Source organism: Panthera leo, chromosome A1 (genome assembly GCF_018350215.1).
Source record: "Panthera leo isolate Ple1 chromosome A1, P.leo_Ple1_pat1.1, whole genome shotgun sequence".
Lineage (NCBI taxonomy): Eukaryota > Metazoa > Chordata > Mammalia > Carnivora > Felidae > Panthera > Panthera leo.
The window spans coordinates 105,945,074-105,968,299 of NC_056679.1; the positions used below are offsets into that span (position 1 = coordinate 105,945,074).

Genomic DNA, 23,226 nt, shown 5'->3' on the forward strand with positions numbered 1-23,226 from the left:
AAATAATCCCTGGTTCAAAGAAGAAATCATATGAAAATTTAGAATACAGCATATCAAAATTTGTGGGATGCAGCCAAAAGCAGTGCTAAGAGATAAATATGTAGCATTAAAATGCTTGTTTTACCAAAAGAACAAAGTCCTTAAAATTGGTTACCTGAGTTTTTACATTAAGACATTTGAAAAAGGAAGAGCAAATTAAACCTAAAGTAGACAGAAGCAAGAAAATAATGATAAAACAGAACAACGGTTGAACAACAGAGATAATCAGTAACTCCAAAACCTGGCTCTCCGGAAATACAAATTAAACTGATAGGTCTGTCAAGACAGAACAAGAAAAAGGTATGGGGATATGAATGATCAGTATTAAAGAATAAAAGTGGGCACATCAATACAGATTCTATAGAGATTAAAAGGCTCAAAGAAAATAGTATGAATAACTGTGTAGCAATAATTTAACAATTTAGATAAAGTGTACAAATTCCTTGAAAGAGAGCCACCAAGGCTCACTCAAGAACAAATCATCTGAACAGACCTACATCTACTAAAGTTAATTTAATTCATACTTTAAAGTCTTTGTCCAAAGAAAACTTCAGGCTGAGGTGGCTCTGCTGTTGAATCCTTTCAAATACTTAAGGGAGAAACAATACCAGCTGTACAAAAATTCTTACAAAAAAGAGAAGAGGGGACAATGGCAGACCCATTTTGTTGGACTAGCATAGCCCTGACCCCAAAGCAGACAAATATGTTACAAGAAAGAAAACAACAGAATAATGTATTTTTGGAATAGGCACACAAAAATTGTTAGCAAGGCAATTTTAGCCATATATATAAAAAAATTAATACATCATGACCAAGTGAGGCGAATGCCAGGAATTTAAGGTTGCTTCAACATTCAAAAAAATCAATCAATATAATTTATTATATTAACATGTTGACTAAGAAAGAGAAAACACATGATCATATCAAATGTGAAAAAAGTAAGGGACAAAATTCAACACTAATTTTTTTTTTTTATAGAGAGAGTGCAAGTGGGGAAGAAGGACAGAGGGAGAAAGGGAGACAGAGAAAATCTTAAGCAGGCTTCACAGGGATCATACATGACCTGAGTCATAATCAAGAGCCAGATGCTCAAACGACTAAGCCACCCAGGTGCCCCTTTAAAATCTCAGTAAACCAGGAGACTCTTGAGGAGGAACCAAGATGGTGGAACCACATAAAATCTCAGTAAACCAAGGGAATACAAGGGAACTTCCTCAACTTGATAAAAGAGTCCATAGCAAAAAAAAAAAAAAAAAAAAAAAAAAAAAAAAAAAAATACAGCTAACACACTAGAAAGCATTGAGAAAACTCTTGATTTGGAGTTTTTTAATCTGTCATTTACATCCATGTAAATTTCCCTTAATTTCTCTCTCTGTGAAAGGTAATAATTTCTAATTCAGCACAGGGTTATGAGAAAGAAAATATATTAAATATATTAAAAATATATAAAATTGTATATAAAAACGTAAGCTTATACAAATTTACACTACCTATTAAAATCTATAGGGTAACATATTTATTAATATATCTTTAATTAAAAAATACTATAAGTTCATTGTAATAACCTTAAAGTGACAGAAAAATAGAAAGTTAAAGAGATACCACTGATACAAGTCAGCAGTCTGTTCTTTGAGACTTTTATTCACAAACATAGAGCATCAGTCTGTTCATATAACAAGAATAAGGTCACACTTCTTCTGAATCTTGCTTTACTTTCATTAAAAATATTTTGTGGATACAACTGTAAGTCACTATACATTGATTCGCCCTATTAGTTTTTGCTAAGTCCCCAAGTTTGGTGTATCTTAGAGTATCTAAATTAGAGAATTTAAGCCTACAAAAGAGTTTAGCATCTTCATTATTTCTTCCTCACTTTATCTGTCTATAAAAACTTACAAGTCCTAAGTTTTTTATATTGAAATTAAAGTAGATTTTGTTTTCCTATTAAAGGATATCTGATCCAAACAGAAAACAACTAGAATGAAATACAGAACAAGAAATTTATATACTGAACTGTTTAATTCAGAACATTTCAAACCACATTACTTTTAAAATGTACTACATTTCCACCCTCATTACAGTGTGGTATAAAACATCCCTAGAAACCTCTTTTCCTGGCAGATAAACCAGAGAAAGAATATCATGATATAAGTTGAAAAACGAGGCCAAACCTATAAATCCCTTAATAGTATTCATAAAATCTTTGACTACATATTTAGTAGATTCAGTAATTTTTCAAAGGAAAAAAGCAAACCAATGTTACGGGGTTTATTTTGTAATTGCCTAAAAAGTATTTTCCTAGAAGGAAAAATGAAACCTTTGTTTTTGAAGTATCCTAGACAACACAGCCATACAGCATTAATTTCTTTTAGATAAAGTTAATTACTAAAATGAAAAAGGTAACTTTGAAGCAATCTTGTAGAAATAATCAACTTGAACCTAGAAGTATACACAAGTATTCTCTCTATATAAACAAAAAAGCAGACCTCAGATCTTCAAACTATGCAAAATTTTCTTTCTACATCTTCAAAGTGCTAGCATATGCAACTACTAATGTCTGATTAGTTTTCCTCTGTCGCTATTTCAAAGATGTGCTTTCTTTCTGTTCAAGCACAAACTGACTCTTTAAATGTTGAACAATTTCAAATAACATGTAAGGATTTCATAGAATAAAATTAATTTTTTACTCAAGTTCTAATTTAAATTCCAATTAGTTAACATACAGTGTAATATTAGTTTCAGGGTTAGAATTTAGATAAAACTTTTGAAACTTAAAAAACCTTATATAATCCCTTCAGTGTATGCCTATTAAAGTTATAAATAATATAATAAGGTAATAGTAATTCTATTTTATGAACTCATTTATTCTCTAACTTCTTTAAATAAACTTGCCCTAAAAGATTAAACTGATTTTATTATGTAAGTATTATATGGTGTATTATTTTTAGTTCACATTAAAATATGGAAAAATGTGTGCACTGGTACAGGTATATAAAAAATTTAATTTATGTCTGTGGGAACTAAGGACCAATTCCTATTACTATATATTTAATAGCACATGTTTTTCTAACTTTGTCACCAAATGAGATCCATTTTTTAAATTTAAGTTTTCACCCCTATACTCCATAGATATTCATACATTACTAGTATTTCTAAAAAAAATGAATGCCAGCCATTAAGAACAACAATTGGAGAATAGCTTTGTCTGTACCTGGAATATGACAAATATGGAGTATTATGGCAATCACTCAACACAGTGTGAATCGGCCAGAATAACTAATCACGTATTCACAAAAGTTCAAATGTTCAATAAGTGATCATCCCAACAAGCAAATATTAGTTAAGTTACTCCCTGTAGGACTCTGAACTTGGAATGAAAAGAACACAGCATGTTTCTCTGTCTGAATCGTCCTCAAATCAACAAACGTCATCATCCTTTATCCCGGTGTCAAAGTCAGAGATGCAGGAGACAGACTCACCATCTCCCTCCCACTGATCTTACTTGATTCCATCAGTACCAAGTACTTCCTTCCCAAATATGCCTCCAGTCTTCCCTCTGCCTCTATTCTGGTCTCGCCCTTCACCACCGCTGCATCAACTTTCACACTGTTGTTTTTCTTTTGTTTGTTTGTTTGTTTTGCTTCCATTCTGGTCCCCCATTACACTCTACAGAAACAGTCAAGTAATTTCATTTAAATATAAATCAAATCAACAGAGGTCATCCCCTCACAAGTCTGCAGACACTGCCACACTGTTTTCTGGTCTATGAGTTGCTCTAGAGAAGTCGGAGACCAGTTTGGGTACTTCCTTTAAAAAAATACTTGCTTATTCTTTCTTATTAGGCCAAGGTGTTCCATTTATCTTCTATTTTTATTGAGGGTTTCTGTCTTCCAGTCTACAAACTGATAGCCTTATCCATTTTAGAAAATTCTTATTTTATCTCTTTTTCAGTTCCTTTCCTCAGCTTTTAGTCTGACTTCACTGAGTATCAGATTCTTTATAATCATTGCTTATTTACTGTTCTCTGACATTATGATTTGTGATTTCCTTAATCTTAACATTTGTCACTGTTTTTTTTTCAGTTTTATGTATGTGTGTGTGTGTGTATATGTGTGTGTGTAGAAATATATATACACACATATACATATATGTATGCATTTCCTTCTGTTAGGTAAAGTTTCAAATCCCTCTTCCGCTTCTTTTTTGAGTACTATTAACCCACTTTTTATCTCTGGTTGTCTTTACTGAACTCTTATAACTCTACTTCAAGCAACTTTTAAAAGAAGGCCCATATTGTTTTCCGTTTCTTTAGGCTAAGAAAGGATATAAATCTTGTGTTTATTTGGATAATTCTTCTTTGAAGCATGTTCACCTATGTTTCCTTATGTTTTTTCTTTTCTTTTCTTTTCTTTTCAGGTTTTACATGTAGGTACTCATCTTTCAATGGGGCCATTTCCTATTGAAACAATAATGGGGAGAGCCCAAAAAGAAATGAGTTGGTGTGAAAGACAGTTCTGTAGGAACTATTTCCTGATATCTGCTCACCAAACTCTTTCCCACTTTTTTCTTCGTCCTGGTATTAATTTTTCAACTTTTAGGTAGGGGTGTGCCCCCCCCCCCCCGACCTGCTCTTTCACACATAGACTCTCTGAGATGCTCACTGGTGGTTCCCACTTCCTCTCTTCCCTTCCTTCTTGTTCTCCTCCTCCGCAGGGACCACTCCTGGGCTGGAAGGCTGGGCAGAAGGTACTAGAGAAGGCTTGCCTTCAAAGACTCTCTTTCCGCTATCCCTTTCATTACTCTGAGGGTCCGCAGGAGCTCTCTCACTCACACAGTGTCCACTTCTCCAACAGGACATCCCCAACCTCTGAAGAGACTTTCAGAATGCTGATGCGGTAAATCCTCAGAAGACTCTCCCTGTCTCAATGACTTCCCGACAGCTACCGATGTGTACATCGCTGCTTTCAACTGGGGGTAGCAGAATTTTATTTCAGAAGACCTTGTTTTCAATTATTGATTTTCTTGTTAGTTTTTGAGTTAGAAGGAGGATATTCTGTTATCTTTTTTAAGTAAGAGTTGCGATAAGCACCGGGTGCTATATAGAAGGGCTGAATCACACCTGAAACTACTATGATGCTGTATGTTAACTAACTGGAATTTAAATACAAGCTTAAAAAAAAGTGTATGGCAATGGACTTGTTCTTAATGAAACTACATTGTGTGTAATTTGCCTTTCAAGTAACATCATCTGTCATTAAGATATGAGTGTTTGCAAACGTATGTGTAAAATCACGTGGGAATAGCTGAATGCTTATCTCATTGAATCTATATTGTCTAGGAGTGCCTGGATGATTCAGTTGGTTAAGTGTCTGACTTCAGCTCAGGTCATGATCCCACAGTTCATGAATTTGAGCCCTGTGTCGGGTTCTGTGCTGACGGCTAAGAGCCTGGAGCCTGCTTCGGATTCTGTGTCTCTCTGTCTCTCTGTCTCTCTGTCTCTCTGTCTCTCTGTCTCTCTCTCTCTGCCCCTCCACCACTTACACTGTCTCTTTCTCAAAAATAAACATTAAAAAAAAAAAGAAATAGAGAAACTACACTGTCTGTAAACTGTCATTCAAGTAACATCTTCTTTCATTAAGATACATGTTTGTAAAAGTATGTTTAGAAGTATATGGGAATAGCCCTATGCTCAACTCATTGAGGCTTCACTGTGTACAATGTATCTTTCAGGTAACATTCTCTTTCATTAAGATATAATACACAACACACACAAATACCACCCATACATTATTTTAAAAAAAGCTTCTACAATTAATTAGGCTTAAGTAAATTTTCTGGATTGTATAGGAATGGCTTGTCTTCACAGTTTGAACAAAAGTTAAATTTTATAATGGTCTGGGTTAACTAGCTCAATGTAGACAGCCCAGATAAATTTGTCTTTAACAGTTCATACTAATCAAATGAACCAAATCTCTCTCTAGGTTGTGCTATCTAGAAGGCCTAGAAATAACTTTTTACTGTGGGTACCTTCTTCTCAAACTATGACTGAAGGATTACCCAGGCCTGCTTGGGTTCAAGTGAAGTTCAATTTTTCTACATTTTTCACGTGCATCCTGAGTAAAGGAATGAGGTATTTCTGAACACTGACACCATTTGAAAAGAACACACACCAGCATTTGTTTTGCATGGACTGATTTAGGGTCTGTACTGCTGTTTATTTATTCAAGTCCTTGTCCTGTGTGCTAGCTAGGTCCCGACTCCATCATGTATGTCTGATTTCGCACACCTCTCATGTTGCATGGAACAGAACAGAGGCTCAATGTCAGTCTGTTACTATTACCTGTTACCAGGACATAGCAAAAGACAGAATTTGAGGAGGAGATTTCTCCTGCTATATTTTCAGTTTGGGAAATGGATGGAATATTTAAAAGGCTAATTCCTAAAAATCAAAAAACAAATTAGCATCTATGCAAATTTTAATATAGTTTTTAAAATTATAAATGCACCCTGTTCATTTGAAAATCTAAAAGATTCAAAATCAGGTACTAATATTCAGTAAAATATCCCTTTAATTCGAGTAGATTCAAAAAGACTCTAAAGATTCAAAGACAATAAGAAACCATAAGAAAATAATACAACAGATACATGTGGCAGTTTCTGATATATTTAAAATTTGTATATATTCTTGGAAAAGGGCTTAATGTCACTTTTTAAACTAATTCACTTGTTCTTATGATAGCTTAAACATTAAGGCCCATATTAACTTTTATTGGATATTAATAAAATGAAAAAAGTACAAGACTTGGGAATAAAGGGAGAACACAACTGGCTCTTAACCTGCAAAGACACAGATCGTTATGACTGAACACCAAGCACCCTAGGAATGTGAACCTGACAGTGTTTACTTAAGTCCACAAAGACATCATGGCAACAGTTAAAGATGTGGGGGTAAAAAAAACATATTGGTCTCTTCATACCTTAATTTTCTTTAAGTATCATCTTAATTTTGATTTAATTACCAACTCTATTTAAGTATCATCATAAAAACAGATTTATAACCTAACAGATCTTACACTCTAGCTGGGGAACAGTAAAGGCAATAAAGACAATAAATAAGCAAGTATATGAGAAAGTGATACGTGCTACAGAATAAACAAAAAGTATTACCCTAGTAAATCTAGTATTACCCTAGTAATCTAGTAGATCGGTAGAGTATTTTCTTTTAAAAGGAACCCATATGCATTTTGTGGAAATCTACATCTAAACAGTTATTTTGTTTATTATAAGATCATATTTATTATCAGATCATATCTCATGTCTTCTGAAGCCAAAGATAAGGCAATTCACTAACTGCATCAACTAAAGAATAATATTATGTTTAGAACTTTAGAAATGTCCTTTTCTGGTTAATATGATCGACATTTTAGAACCAATATTAACCTATTTGCAGTCAACATCTATGCATCTGAAATTTATTTTTAACTCTACAAAAATTTTCAATTATCCTATCAAAAAGAGAGCTATTATTTTAAAAAGTATGACACATACATATCATGTTTTATCACATTATTTTTTTCATGCCATGTATCTTCCAAATCAACCTGGCAATGTATCTGAGAAACAGTCTAGGAATTTAAAGGGAAAATGAAATCACAGTAAGATGCAGTCTTAAAATAGCCTGAACTGAGGATCAGCATTTAATTGAGAACCTTGTGATTATGCCATGAGTTTGAAATAAAGCAGAACTTTTTAAACTTGCTTTTCCAGATATTTTAACCATGTGGCAAGTTTCATTTTCCTCTGGTTGCTGTACTTACCCATTATATTTTTAGGCAAATGAAACTGAAAACTTTATCTTCACTGCATAAACAAAATCAAATAAATAATCTTTCAGACATTACTAAATCCCGAAGGATATTTTGGAAATCTGAGATCAGATCACACATTTTAGCAATTGTGTTCAGAAAAACTAGGCCTCTCTGACAAAATACATAGGTAAAAAAAAAAGAAAGCCTAAGTACAGATGTAGAAGATGAGGAGAGTGAGTGATTTGGGATGTTTTGGTTGAGGTTAAGAGCTTTTTCCCCAACCTGGACTATTTTTATGAAATATGGTTTTTGCAAGTATGTTAATCTTAATCCCAGTTATTAATTCCAAAGATAGTCATTGAGTATCTACCACATGTTAGGGACTCTTCCAGATGCCTCAGAGACATTAATGAATAAAACAGATTTATGACCTAATGGATCTTACACTCTAGCTGGGGGAGAGTAAAAGCAGTAAAGACAATAAACAAGCAAGTATATCAGAGAGTAAAATGTGCTATAGAAAAAGCAAAAACTATTACCTTAGTAAATCTAGTCGGTATTAATCTAGTAGATCTACGTAGTATTTTCTCTTTAATACGAATCTATATACATTTTATGCTAATTTATATCTAATCTAGGAAAGCTATATAGTATGATAAATACTATATAGTATATAGTATGTCTTCTATAGAAAATATTGTTGCTTTATCAGAATCTCCGTAAAATCAAACTGGTAGTCATATCAAAGATACAGAATTTTATTATCCATACAAAACAAGGGATTAAAAGTGACGTTTCCACAGTTTCCATATTAGAGCTGACCTGTGATAAGTATAAAGAGACAAAACACTAACAGCTGACATTGCTTCTATATGCAATTCAATGAAAAGTTGCTAATCTACTAAATTGCCGGTTCATTCCTTGGGAACCCCTATAGCTGTGATTGGAAGAGTTTTGAAAGAGACCAGTTTTCAACATTTATAAACTAAAAGGTTTTTAACTTTTATAAAACTACAAAACTAACCAAAATCTTTAGAAGCCACCATCAGCAAATTATTTATAGCAAATTATGCAGAGCACCTAAATGGTTATTATTCAGTAAACTGAAGGTATATGCAAGCTTCCCAAACTACAAATCTCACTTGAGTTTGGAGATACTGGACTGGTTTTCCACAATATGCCATTTACAGACATTGGATACATGACATCTGGCCTGTGACGCTGGTTACTAACATCAGTTCGAAAGACTTCAGGAATCTAACTTTGTATATGATTTCATTATAACAAATAAACCCAGCTCCTCATGTCTCAAATATGAGTAATATTTCTCTGAATAAAAGTCATTTTCCATTTTCCTGTGATCCTTCTGCCACTTGAGAACTCATTACAGAGCTATTTCCAAACTCTAAAAATGGGTTTAATATACATATGATATCAGAGAAGTGGCAAAAAAAAAAAAAAGGGGGCAAGAATTGTGGCCGCTGAAAATTAATTAAAAAAATTATCCAGTACAAACATAATGTTTGGCTACTTGGGTTGGAGTCTACTGCTGTAGCATGCTCGGGGCCCCAATCTAACCCTAACATATAAAATATTCACCAAGATGTGGTTGGGAAGATTGCCTGGAGACCAGATTGCAACCACTTGAATTACAAACTCTTAAAATTGTTTTTATGTTTATTTATTTTTGAAAGACAGAGAGATAGAGAGCACAGGCAGGGGTGGGGCAGAGAGAGGTGGTGGGGGAACACAGAATCCGGAGCAGGCTCCAGGCTCTGAGCTGTCAGCACAGAGCCCGATGCAGGGCTCGAACTCACAAACCATGAGATCATGACCTGAGCCGAAGTCGGTCGGATGCCCAACCTACTGAGCCACCCAGGCGCCCCTTGAATTATAAACTCTTAACTGCATTCACCTACAGAGTTCACACTTTGCCCCTAAAGATTCTATTAATAACAATGTCAGGCCATTCTCTTTTCCCTATTACCTAAAACCAGATTCCATTATCTTGAAGGAGAATACAAGAAAGAGAAAGACTGTCCAGGGTATTTACGCATGTATCTTTCAGGGGTTGTGGAAAGGAGCGTGTAGTGCTGCCTGGATGAAGATATAGGAGTGGTTTCTCTAATTATATGAGATATTTTAATCTATTTTTTTTATTTTCCCCAATTTTTCCTACTATCTCTTCTCTTCTCCATTTATGTCAAGAGCTGAAAAACAATTATCCATTAGGTGGCTAACAAAAAGTCATCTCTAGTCAGGCTTGCTGATGAGGCCCTTCTCAGGAATGGTGGGAGGTTGAATGGCATTAGGTATTAGTGGCAGATGGATCGTCGGAGTGCAGTGAAAGGAGACCCACACGTGGGAAGTCTGTGCAAACTCACCTTGGCAAGCTCCGGTCCGGATGTTGGGGATAAAGCCCCGTCGGCAGGGCTGAGGCTGGGCAGGACACATCTCACAGGGGTGGCCCCAGGCCCGTCCAATGGTGGCACAGCACAGAGTCTTAGTGCAGACAATGCCTGTCAGCTGCCCTTGGCACATCTGGTTGTTGACCTGAGTGAAACAAGGGCCTGTCCTGTAATCTGGAATGTGAAAGAAGATGGAAAGACAGGTTTTATGACCATACGCCAGTCTTACACCAGTAGCTCCAAATACATAAAACAGAGGCTATTACTTCTGACTCAAGTGTCTAAAGACAAAAGGCTGGAAAGTTTCATTTTGAAAAATACCTAATTTTTCGCTCATGAGGAGTGCATTAGGAGACTTCAATGTATTTTACACTAGACACTGTAAATGGGTAACTCAAGGGCTGTGTCTGGGCCACAGATGTGTTTTCTTGGCCTGCATAATGCTCTGAAAGAATTTAAATTACTAGCCAACATTTTTAAATTGGGAAATTCGCATGAAATTTCTATTTCTGGCTTTTCTTGAAAAGTTGGAAGATCTGGCCACGCTAGGCCTGCCGTGCTACATGGCAGTGGGGGAGTGAAGTGTGTCCTTCTCTAGGACACCAAGATCCAGCCACCCCCTATCCTGATACTCTCCACTCACTGACATTCCTCACCTCCACACTGATAGCACCTGCTTTAATGACTCTTTACCTAGCAAAGATTTTCCTTCCTGACTGGGTGGACACGAGGTCAGAACATTAGAAGAGAACCAATAATGACATATCCTTCCATATCGCAGATATATTTAAACAGTCTGGCATGTCTATAAACATTAAGTTCTAACAATCTGATTTCTGTTTTCATGTCAGCCTGTTTACTTCTATAAGTTCAGCTAAATTCACCTAAAAAGACTGTACTAACAAGGCCCATAGTCAGGATTCTTTCTAGAGAAGTTAATATTATATACAACCTCTGTTCTCTACAAGATGGCTGCACCATTGTTGATCTGTTATGATAATAACATTAGCAAATGCATGCCACAGATCATCTACAGACAGACCTCTATGCATAGTAAGGACAATCCATGGGGACTGTTGCATCTCAAGGTGTAGACCATGGATCAGAAACATATACACTACCTGGGAGGTGACTAGACATGTGGACTCAGGCCTCAGCCTCCATTCACTGAACGAGAATCTACATTTCCACAAATACTCAGAAGATTCATACATAACTTCAAGTTTAAGAAAGACTGATCCAGATTACAGGCAACTTGAAAGCTAGGCATTCTAACTCTATCTTGCTTTCTCCTATAACTCACCTCAAGGAACCTTTTAGATGACCAGTATTTACTCTTTTAAACAGAACTGAATCATTAACCAAACAGTTTTTCATTTGAGAGCTGCTGTTGCTCTTTCGAGAGACACAGGAAATCAGAGAAAAGTGAGTTTCCTGAAGACTGACTAATGAAACAATTCACATTTGTTATAAAACTACAACAGAAATATGTGAAAGAGGCTCCCCCCCCCCCCTTTCACGGAGACTGTATGAATACAGTTGATTAACTCTTGGGAATGTAAGATGATAGTCAGGATTTCCTGATAAGCCCTCATGCAAATGACATAATTCCATGTGAAGGGGAAAGCCAGAACAAGTTTACTTCAGATTTCCAAGAACAAAACAATCTCACATTCAAAGGAAGAAGAGTCAATAATATTGGTAAGATTTTTATGAAAAATGTACTGGAAAAAGCAAACTTGGATATGACTTCACACTCAAAATGCTAAGCTAGAAAAACTGTGATATCATCTGAATGCTATCGTATGACAAACACAACTTAAAACCACATAAACTTTCCATTTTTTTAACAAAGACTAAGGCTTTCTCCTAGAGAGGAAAAGCATATTTTTAAAGTTTAATATGAAGAAAAAATCTAAAATAGGTAACTTCTTTACCAAGCTGGATTAACACTCTGTTACTCTGCAGCTGAACTTCAACAAAAATAGCTCATTTTAATCCCTTACATAAGAACAACAGATGTGCTGGCTGCAAATGCAGTATACGTGTGGATATGTCAACCTTATAAACAAGCGTGCTTCCCACACCACAAATTGCCAGGTTGTAAATTTCTGAAACCTATCTACTCTCCTTCACATAACACATTATTTTGCCATTTTAAATTAAATACTAGACTCAGTAAATTAAATCAAGTTCTGAACCAGTGGGGATAAGTCTGTTTTTCACAAAAGATATAGAACTCTTATTTTTCTGTGGATTCTTGCTCACACACCTTACGTTCACATTCTGTATATTTTTAGGATTCCCAGAGAGAAGCCTGCATATACCCTCTCTCATAATCCTATCCTTAAGTAAGCCGTGTTGTCTGGAAATTCATTCCTTCTAACTTCTAACTTCAACACCTTCTTAAAATGATGTCCTCTCAGTCTGGTCTCTTTGGAGAAGAAGATTGTCTGGACAAGGAGAGCTGTTTATTCTCTGAACTGACCTTTCCTGTTGAAGGCTCTAATGAAGCCAACCCCCTCCCCTCCTGGAAAAAGAGCCTACCATTACTTATTTCCTTTGTCTACCCTGTATTTGCCACCTTACAAACTGTGCAGAACTATTTTCTTACAGGACTACATTTTGCTTTCTGGTTGGCAACTGATTAGTTTAAAAACTTAAATTACTGGGACACCTGGATGGCTCAGTCAGTTGAGGGTCCGACTCTTGATATAGGCTCAGGTCATGATCTCACAGTTTGTGAGATCTAGCCCCACACTGGGCTCTGCGCTAAAAATGCAGAGCCTGCTTGGGATTCTCTCTGTCTCTGCCACTCCCCTTCTCTCTCTCTCTCTCTCAAAATAAAACATGAACATTAAAAAAGTAAAATTTAAAATTACCATGTCATTCAAGAATATACTAGTATTACAAGTTAGTATTCAAGAATTACTAACTTGTAAAATATGAACAAGGATCAGCTCTTGAAAGTGGATTTAGATTTCTTGCTCAGATTAAGTAAAACACTCTGTCCCAAACTTGGCTACCATTTTAATTACAGTCAAAGAGCCCTAAAACAATTTGGTACTGTAGAAAAGGATCGTGCATTTTTGTCATCAAGTTTTCAGCAGGGGCTAACTATTATTGTATACCACACCACCCATTCATAGTCAAGGACATCCTCACAGTGCATTAGCAAAGATTAAAAGGAAAGAACTGCTTAGCACTTTAGGTGTGCTGGGACCAGTGGTTTAGAAGCCATATGACCATACCATATGACCAAGAATATGTTTTTAAAAAGTAGCCTGTGAAACACAAATACTGTTATTTTGATTTGTTGATATCTAAGTGCAATGTAGCATCTTAACTTGTTTTCTTACAGTTTCATTTTTACTCCCATTAAGCAACTGGTGCAAAGAGAAACCTCATCAAAAATTGGCTGCTCCCTGCCTTTTTTTTTTTTCAAACAACATCATTAAGGTTTCATGCATGGGACATAAATTCATCTATCTTAAATGTACAATTCAATAACTATTAGTGAATTAATTGAATTGTGCAGCCATCAGTACAATCTAATTTTGGAACACTTGCACTGCCCCAAAAGGTTCCTTATGCCCATTTCCAGCTTCAGTCGACCACTAACCTTTCTGTCACTATAAATTTGGCTTTTCTGTACAATTCATGTAAGTGGAATCATATAATATGTGGTCTTTTCTGCCTGGCTTCTTTCACTTAGCATAATGTTCTAGAGGGACATCTGTGAGATAGTAGGGTCCTAGTGTTTCGATCCTTTTTTACTACTGAATAGCTTTCCACACTGCATCTGCTAACCAATCAGTTGTCTGCTGGGTTGTATGGTGAATTTATATTTAACTTCTTAAGAAACTGCCAAACTGTTTTTCCAAAATAGATCCACCATTTTATATTTCTATCAGCAATGAATGAGGGTTCCAATCCCTCCACATTCTTGCTAATATTTTCTATCTTCTATCTTTGTTATTATAGCCTATGTTACCATTCTACTTGAAATAAATACAATTGAATATATTTGGGAATTGTAATATAATTTCACAAGTCTTTTTAAGATGCTAACCAGTGTTAGATAACCAAATTAAGCATTACTGCTGTACAAATAGACAACCTTTGAAGAGGTCTCCAGAAGGTAAAGACAGAAAGAAACAGGTATGGGGAAGGATCTGGGATTGAGGGGATAATATTTTTTGTTGTTGTCATTTAGTTTTTTTGCTTATTTTTTATTTTACATTTTTGTTTTGTTTTATGGAAGAGACAAACATTTCTGAAAGCCGTTGGGAATGACCAAGCTGAAAGGGAAGGCTCATGATTAGCGAAGAGAATAATAATTTCTAGTATAAGATCCCTGAGGAGTCAGCCTGGTGGTGAAACTAGAATGTGCAAGGGGGTTATCCTTAGGAGAAGGAAAGCACTTTTTCTTGCAGTCTGAGAAAGAAGGGCAGGATGCACAGAGATGTAGGTGTATTTAGAGTCGAGGAAAGTGAAACAATGTCCTTTCCCACACCTTCTATTTTCGTTTTGAAACAGGTGGTGGGGTCAGCTGGGACTCAGTTATTTGGGGCTGAGATGGCAGTGCACCCACCAGGACAGGGAGCTGATGTGAGAACCCGGCGGGCTCCCAGGTGACAGCCAAGGTACCAGGGTTTCCCTAGGGCAGATGAACAGGATGTCCTGATATAAGGATTAATCTGCCTCTCTGGGGACTTTCCCCAGCATCCTCAGGCAGCTGAGGGGCTCACTCAGGAGCTGGGTTTATAAGGCGTAGGGTTTTGTCTGTCAGATGAAAAAAAAATTGGAATGGCCAAGGAGTTGAAGGTATCGTTACACGTATTTTACAATAATAAACCATGAGATCTGTGCTAGATGAAACAGGAAATGGGGAAAAGGAGGACTAATAAATTAAGAAGTGGGAGAAAGCAGGAAGATCAATGGACTAGGTGTCTCCATGAGGCTTCACATGAAGGGAAAACAGTCACAGTGACAGCAAGACATCAGCTGCCTGTGTGACTATAGTATCATTCACTTAACTGCCAGGAGGATGCAGTAAACTACACACTGTATAATTTAGGGAAGATAGCCCACATACTGTAATGCAAATGTCATCCCCTGGAGTTGTGTAATCGATGGCCCCTTTAGAGGCCATCTACTGTAACCACTAGTCCAACAATGCCATAAGATGTCCAGAACTCCATCCATTCCCACTTTAGTATACAAAGAACTGCCTGATCCTAGAAAGCACATGAAAATATGTGGGAGTTTCCATCAAGCTGCACATTATTTCGAGTTAGGCAAGAAGGCATTTCCATTCTCAGGAACCAAAGAAATGCAATGTGTAGTCAAGTGATCACATTGTGTGGAAGCTACAGACACGAAGGAATATAACTAAGAGGCGTGAACTGTGCGTAATTAGTCTAACGATCCTGGCTTTGGGATGGTCTCCTTTCAGTAATGGAGTTTCTGACAAATAACATTTTTTAGTGTATTCTATCATGGTTTTAATTGAGAACCTGGTCACTGCACCAGCTAAAACCTTTGATCATAGACATCACTGGAGCAGGGAAGGGAACTCCGAAATTTATAAGGGATGATAGAACAGTCTCCTTAGTTTCAACAAAGTCTGCCCTGAATGTTTACAGATCCGGATTTCATGCTCATCAAATATTCAGAGTTAAATACACTCAAGCAACTGAAATGATAATAGTCTTCCTGGATAGAAAAACACCCATCTGCCTCAGAAAATTTTAGAATTCAGTACAGAAATGTTTAAGAAAATCAAAGCCACTAAATTAATATTTTTGCTTTATGGAATCCGTGCAAAAATTATGTACCTGTAATGTTTAACAGCTTTTGTCCCTGTCCATCAGACTGCCTTGTAACCACAAAGTAATGAAGTGACTTATTTAGAATGATAGGTTTTTAAAATTTTTAAATGTTTATTTATGAGACAGAGAGATACAGAGCATGGGTCGGGGAGGGACAGAGAGAGAGGGAGACACAAAATCCAAAGCAGGTTCCAGGCTCTGAGCTGTGAGCACAGAGCCTGATGTGGGGCTCAAACTCACAAACCGTGAGATCATGACCTGGGCCGAAGTTGGACGCTTAACCGAATGAGCCATCCAAAGGCCCCTAAAATGATAGTTTTTTAAACTTAAAATGTGCCTACGCTTATATACAGGATTGAACCATTTAAGTGAACTTAAGTGAACTTATAAATTTATATTTATATAATATATGTTTATATATTAACATGTTCATATTACAAATTTATGTCATACATTATAAATTTCTATTTATAAGTTTGAGTATTTACATTTACTTTTTAATTACCTTTTTAAGAGTTACTTGAGTGCTTACAAGGGTTTTTAAGTTGCACAATTGAAGTGCTTAAAAATTATATGCATTTAATATAAAAAAGCAGTTTAACAGATATGGAGGTGTTTCATTAACTACGTATTAAATTGGAACCAAATATTGTTTAAAGGCCTTTTAAAGTGACTACTATAATCTGCTTGATTTATTAATAGATTATAGATACTTATAAGTTGGATTTAGAAGTTCAAGGGATATACCCTAAGGAGCTAAAAGCGGGGACATGAAGAAGTATCTATGCATGCAGGTTCACAGCAGCATCATTCACAAAAGCCAAGAGGTGGATGCAACCCAAGTGTATATTGACAGATGACTGAACAAACAAAATACTTCCAATAGAATACTCTTCAGACCTAAAAAGGTAGGAAATTCTTATACATTCTACAGGACACATGAACCCTGAGGGCATTATTCTGAGTGAAATAAGCCAGTGACAAAAGGAAAACTATTTTGTGATTTCACTTACATGAGGTACCTATAATGATCACATTTATAGGGGCAGAAAATAGAATAGTGGTTGTCAAGGGCTAGGGGGAGAAGGGAGTACAGAGTTGAATAGGAATGGAGTTTCAGGTTTGCAAGATGTAAAGAATTCAATGGATGGACAATGATCACCACTGTTGTATAACAATGTGAAGATACTAAAAGCACTGAACTACAGTCTTAAAAATGCTTATGATGATAAATTTCATATTACCTGTATTTCACCACAATTAAAAAATATATTTTTTAAGAGCTCAAGGAATAATCAGGCTTTTAAAGCATATTTACGTAAAGCAAACCTGAAGTTTTAAGACCAAAATAAACTGAGTCCTTTTCATATACTGAGTCACCAGCGAGGGCACTGAAACATCCCTCCCTGGCAACCCTGACCACCTGCCTTGTGATGGAAATGTATGTTGCCACAATTGATCAGAATGCACACAATACTGCATGGGTAATCTTCCACATGTTTACCGACTACATGGTTGGATCTCTGTAAGGTAAAGTCCTAGCACTAGAAATGCTGGGTCAAGGGTCCAGTTTGAAAAACACCAAACATACTCAGAACTGCTCTCTGAAGACAGACTCATTCTCACACCCTCTCCAACACAGAGTAGAGGTGACTGGTGTGATTTTTACTTACTTAAAGGGAGAAATATGGTATCTTGTTGTTCTTGAATTATGAACCAATTGTTCCAATTTTTTGGCAACAAATGGAAGGAAGTTAACTCTGTAGCAGGCACTTCATATTATAAAACCCATTCTATAAGTTACCTCTTTCAATTCTGAACTGCTAAGAAAGTATTTTTGCCATTATGGCAGAGGAAAAATTCAAAGTCAGAGATTAAGATCCACATGGAGAATGAAAAATTAGAAAAGTGAAACCGAGATTGAACTTAAAGGCTCACCTCCCTCCAAAGCCCTGTGCCATCCACATTGTGTTCATCAAACCCAAGACACAGGTCATCGCACCCACAGCTTATGGTAGCTTTGCCCTCTCTTAGCAGACCAAAGCCCTTCACCATATTGATGACTACTGTCGCAATCCCCCAAATGCCTCCTGCCTCCCCCAGGTACGATCTCCCAACTCCCAAATATTCCACAAGCCTAATCTCGCTTTGCTTCCGGTTTCTCCCAAAGATGAATCTCCCAGCCATGTTCAGTTAGGGAGAAATTCTTTCTCTGTACATTGAGAGAAACATTAAAGGCTTTTACTTCTGCAAATAAATGAGTAATTACTTTACCACAGCTGTACTGCATTTTGTTTCTAACGTAATACCATTATTGAAAATCTCAGTGGAACATAGACTCAGTAAAGAAGGGACCCTTTCACCATTCTCCACAGTCTTTCAAAACACAGGACTACCACCAACATCAAAGAGCTCTGCAAGAATGAAGAGGCAGGAAAGATAATTAGGTGCTGGCCAATGGTGCAAACAAAATTGCTATCTTTGATGTCACATTTCATAAGGTTGAAGGCCATCAACGATGTGGTCCTAAAATTCACGGCCTGTGAACTGAAAGGGCACTGTCCCGAGAGCAAAATCAATTAATTTACTTCATGCATAACAAAAAAAATGCTGAAGACTAAAAACTAAAAAGATCATTTAAACAGAAGGATATTGTCACTTTTGAAAAAGAAACTTAAACAGAAAAAATTTGTCATAAGTAATGAAGAGGCCAGAGACATAAATGATTAACACAAAAGATGGATCACAGGCCAGACAAATCAACAAAGTACCAAATTTTATGATGTCTAAGAAAAACACCTAGTACAGCTCATTAGGCAGGAATGATTCCAGGGAAAAATGGTACATGCTCCCAAAACATTTATCCATTATCATTAAAGTCAGATACAAAATCAGTGGGAACCAATGCTGATATATCGCCTGATCCAAACACAATGATGTCACCAAGCTCAATCACAGTGGCAGTGAATAAAATGTTTAGCACAATTTGATGATAGCCTTTATACACTAATGTGGATTCAAGCTACTATTTTCTTACTGAAATTTCTGCTTACATCATTTCTTCGTGAGATATTTGTAAGGAACCATACATACAGTCACACATGATAAATCACACTCATCCCAGGAAAAAGGATGCACAACCTGCTCTGTGATTCTGTCCTGACCAACAACTTCTAGTGTCACAACGTTAGGTGTTAGAGAGGTGAGGAAACCTCCTGAGGAGAAAGTGAATGTCATGTGATTCACTACTGGGGTTTTAATTACTTGGGAGTTTGAGGGAAATGTTGAAGAGCATAGAAGACCACTGATCATAAGGGCTTCTAAGAGGACATAGGTAACATCTGTCGACCGATCCATTAAACTTGCAAAGGGGGAGGCCCCGCCTCTGTGACTTGCTTCCTAAACAACAGCAGGTAGTCAACAGATCTCTGCAGGTAGTGGTGGTCTATCATGGCTGGTGGTCTGCACTGGAGAAACCGGTCATTCTTGGTTCCCTGCTTGGAGCTTTATACCTGTTCCTTATACATAAGCACCAGGAAAGGCTCAGGAACAAAAGGATACCCCAGGGACACTCGGCAGGAAGGTTACAGGAGTCTCATACCAGCTCAGTAAAATAACAATGAACATACCTTACACAGCTGCAAGTCTGTAATTGCCAATAAGCCCATGAAGCCTGACCAGAATGGGTAGTGTGGGAACTTACCTTGCGGATACACAAATACAGATGGAAAGACTGAAGTGTTTCTTTGGCTCATGAAGGTAAAACCCTTTCAACATCCAGACTCAACAGAAGGAACAGAAAACCCAGCAGTCGCTGCTTCCAGCTAAATTAGTTGTCTAGAAGATCAGATGGAAGAAATAGCTTACAACACCACAAAATCTCTAAAAAATTAATATCCTAAGTAAAAGATTAGACTTCACAGAGACTAGAAATGAGAATATGAATAATATGAATTCAAAATAAAAGTAAAAAAATAAAGAGACTAAAGAAATAGTAGGAAAAACTTTCCTAAGCTTAAATAAACAGTAGTTTTCACCTTCTGGGTAAAAGGGCTCATGGTGTCCTAGACAAGAATAATGAAAAGCAAGAGACATGCTCCAAAGAAGAGCTTCCTGCGATCTCTGTATATCTCTGAACCTCAGATTAAAAGGAAAAACTATTTTTCTGTTTCTAGAGAGGAAAAAAAAAAACCAAAAAACAAAAAAAAAACACAGACTGCCTACAAAGAAGATGAATTGGTGTGGCATTATTTTTATCCTATGTGATATAGGTAATTAAAAATACAGCAAAACAACATTTACAGGTTATGAATTTATAATATTTGAGAAAGGATTCTTCAAATAAGAGTCATAAGATACAACTTAATAACAGCCTGAAATAATGTCAAGAATTGGGGGAATGGGGGGTGGTATTTGCCATAATGAAGACTTGGAAATGAATTATTCCTAAGATCTTCACTCAGGACTTGGAGATGTAAACATGAAAAATGTCTCAGGGTAACAGGAATAGGTATTAGTTAATTTCAATACTGTACAAAAGTTATGAGAGGAATAGAAGTTTCAATATAATGGTGAAAGGACGTGAGCACTAGTTTGATGAAGAACACAGAATTTTTTAATCAAGAAAGAAGGGCAACAGAGACAGAAAAGTAAAATATAATTGACTACAACTAAAAATTACAACAAAGATGAAAAGAGAAAAGACACAAAATATAATGACATATACATTAAATAAAATGGTATGAATAAACCATATATATTGAAATCATAATATGAATATGCTTAGTTTCTGATCAAATAATTGGTAATCTGATTAAAATAACAAAATTCAGTTCTACTCTGTCTATAAGAAAAGCATCAAAATGAAATGACAAAAAAAAGAGGGTGGGTGATGGGTATTGAGGGGCACCTGCTGGCATGAGCACTGGGTGTTGTATGGAAACCAATTTGACAATCAATTTCATATTAAAAAAAAGAAATGAAAAAAAAGTAGAAGACAGACAAAAATCATAAAAATCATAAATGAAATAAAGTGGAAGAAGCAATAATATCAGAGTGGAAGTCAAGAACAAAAGGCATTAACCCAGGCGAAAAAAGAATAATATAAGGTTAAAAATTACAATGAAGAGGAAAGATTTGTATGCTTAAAAACTGCAGTGAAACACCAAGAGTTAAAAGTTCTAGAAACACAAAGAGAGCTCAAAGGCATAAAGGAAATCTTTTCATATGTGCCAGGGCAGGTAGACATAAAATAAATTAGAGGAACACAATCAAAAAGCTGGCCTTAACAGGCGAATTTGCAACTTTGCAGCACGTAAACAGAGAATGTAATATTCTTTTGTTTTCAAGGAACAGCCATCAAAGTGATCAGATATTTAACTCACATTATTTCAATAAGATTCAACAGATTCCTGGTTTCTCTCTAGTATCTTCTCTCACAGTGTGAAACTGAAACTTGGTACAGCTCCTTGTGTAGATGGATTTTAGGTAATGTGGTTGGGAACCTCACCAAAAAGGAACAGTGTGTGTTCTTTTATTAAAGGATCATGACCAACTTTTTAAACCGTAGAAGCTGTCTGTGACATCAAATTCAGTATTTTGGAGAAAGAAATTTTAGCAGTTATAAAATTTCACACCAATGTGGTTTGTTGTAATCTATAGCTGTGCTGTCCAAAACAGTAGCCACTTAGCCACATGTGGCTTTCTAAATTTAAACTTTAAATTTAAATTAAATTAAATAAACATTCAGTTCCTAATCATACTAGCCACATGGCAAGTGCTTGAGAGCCACATGTGGTTAGTGGCTACTGTACTGGCAGCACAAAGAGCATTTCCACCATCCCAGAAAGTTCTATCGATGCACGTTGGAGTGGCGGTCTCCCAACACCACAGGGAAACAGGGAATGAGAAAGCGTCTGGTAGTGAGGCAACAGTTCTTTACAGGAGGTCTGTGCAGTGCACGATACCCATCATTTCAGGTTATCTGTACAAGAATTGCTCAAAGTCACACAGATGGTGTCTAACAGAGCCAGCATGTGAATGACAAACATAACTGACACCAAACCCCACGATCTTAACCCCCACACTCTGCTACTTCCCAGTAGTGCTGATAGTCGTGTGTATATACGGAAGGCAGTTTCTGTGCTCGATCACTGGTTCCTGCTCTGCATTAAATGCCCTTTCTGCAGGCATTTATTTTTTTTGTTTTAGGATCATAAACCTTTCATTCAGCTAATAAATGAAGCTCAACTTACTAAACGCTTCTCTGACCACTGTGATATGCCTCCAAAGCAAGCCACCATGGTTCCCCACAGCTGTGTGTCTGCCCAGATCTACACTTTCTACTACTTTAGTGTGCAAATACTTCGCACGTATGGACATTCTGTTTCAGCAGACGCTCTGTGGCATCATGGCACAATCTACTTCAAAACATATCAGCAGCTTCGCTTTTGTTTTCTAAATAGGTGGACTCCAAATAAGTATCACTTAACACTGGGAGAGGCTTTAGTGCTGCGGTTGGACTAGAAACAATGCTCAGTGTCCACGAAGCCTGACACAGTATCTACAGAATGCAAAACCTTTCAAATTTAGTAAACTTCCAAATAATCTGTAGTGTTAGGTAGGTGCTGGGCTTTACTGTCCGCTTCCCAAAGGTATCCAGGTCATTCTAGATGATACATATAAATGCATTCTGAGAACTGTCAAGTGTTATTTAAATTTATTTGTTTCTAGGAATGACTTTTAGAGATGATGTGATATGATTGTGTGATTAAACAGAAAAGGAAATAAAGTCCAAAATGTTTCTGCAACTGGCCCCAAGTCAAAATGATCTGATGTAACGACTTAGGCCTCCTGACTCATTCTCTTGCAATATTCAACATAAAACGGTAATTAGGAGCTTACAATTGATGGCATCTGGGGTGTCAAGGGCTTTTTATGACAAAATTGCTGAGCTGAGAACCAGAGGGATGGTCTAACTCAGTATTTCCCACAATGAGGTCAATGAAATAGCAGTTCCAGGGAATAGTAAAAGTATTACGTCAAAGAGAGATTCTGTGGTCAAATACATTATAGAGTTGAACAAAGACAGAATGTGTGTCTGAGTATGAGTGTGTGTGTGTGTGTGTGTGTGTGTGT

General features: G+C 36.5%; 1 protein-coding gene across 1 annotated transcript in view; it reads right to left on the minus strand.

Moving 5' to 3' along the window:
• FBN2 (fibrillin 2) overlaps positions 1-23,226 on the minus strand; it is a 255,161-nt gene that overhangs the window by 173,580 nt on the left and 58,355 nt on the right. The window contains exon 6 of the mRNA XM_042934327.1: positions 10,232-10,429. Within this exon, the coding sequence (XP_042790261.1) occupies positions 10,232-10,429 (198 nt within the window). The remainder of the gene's footprint in view (positions 1-10,231; positions 10,430-23,226) is intronic.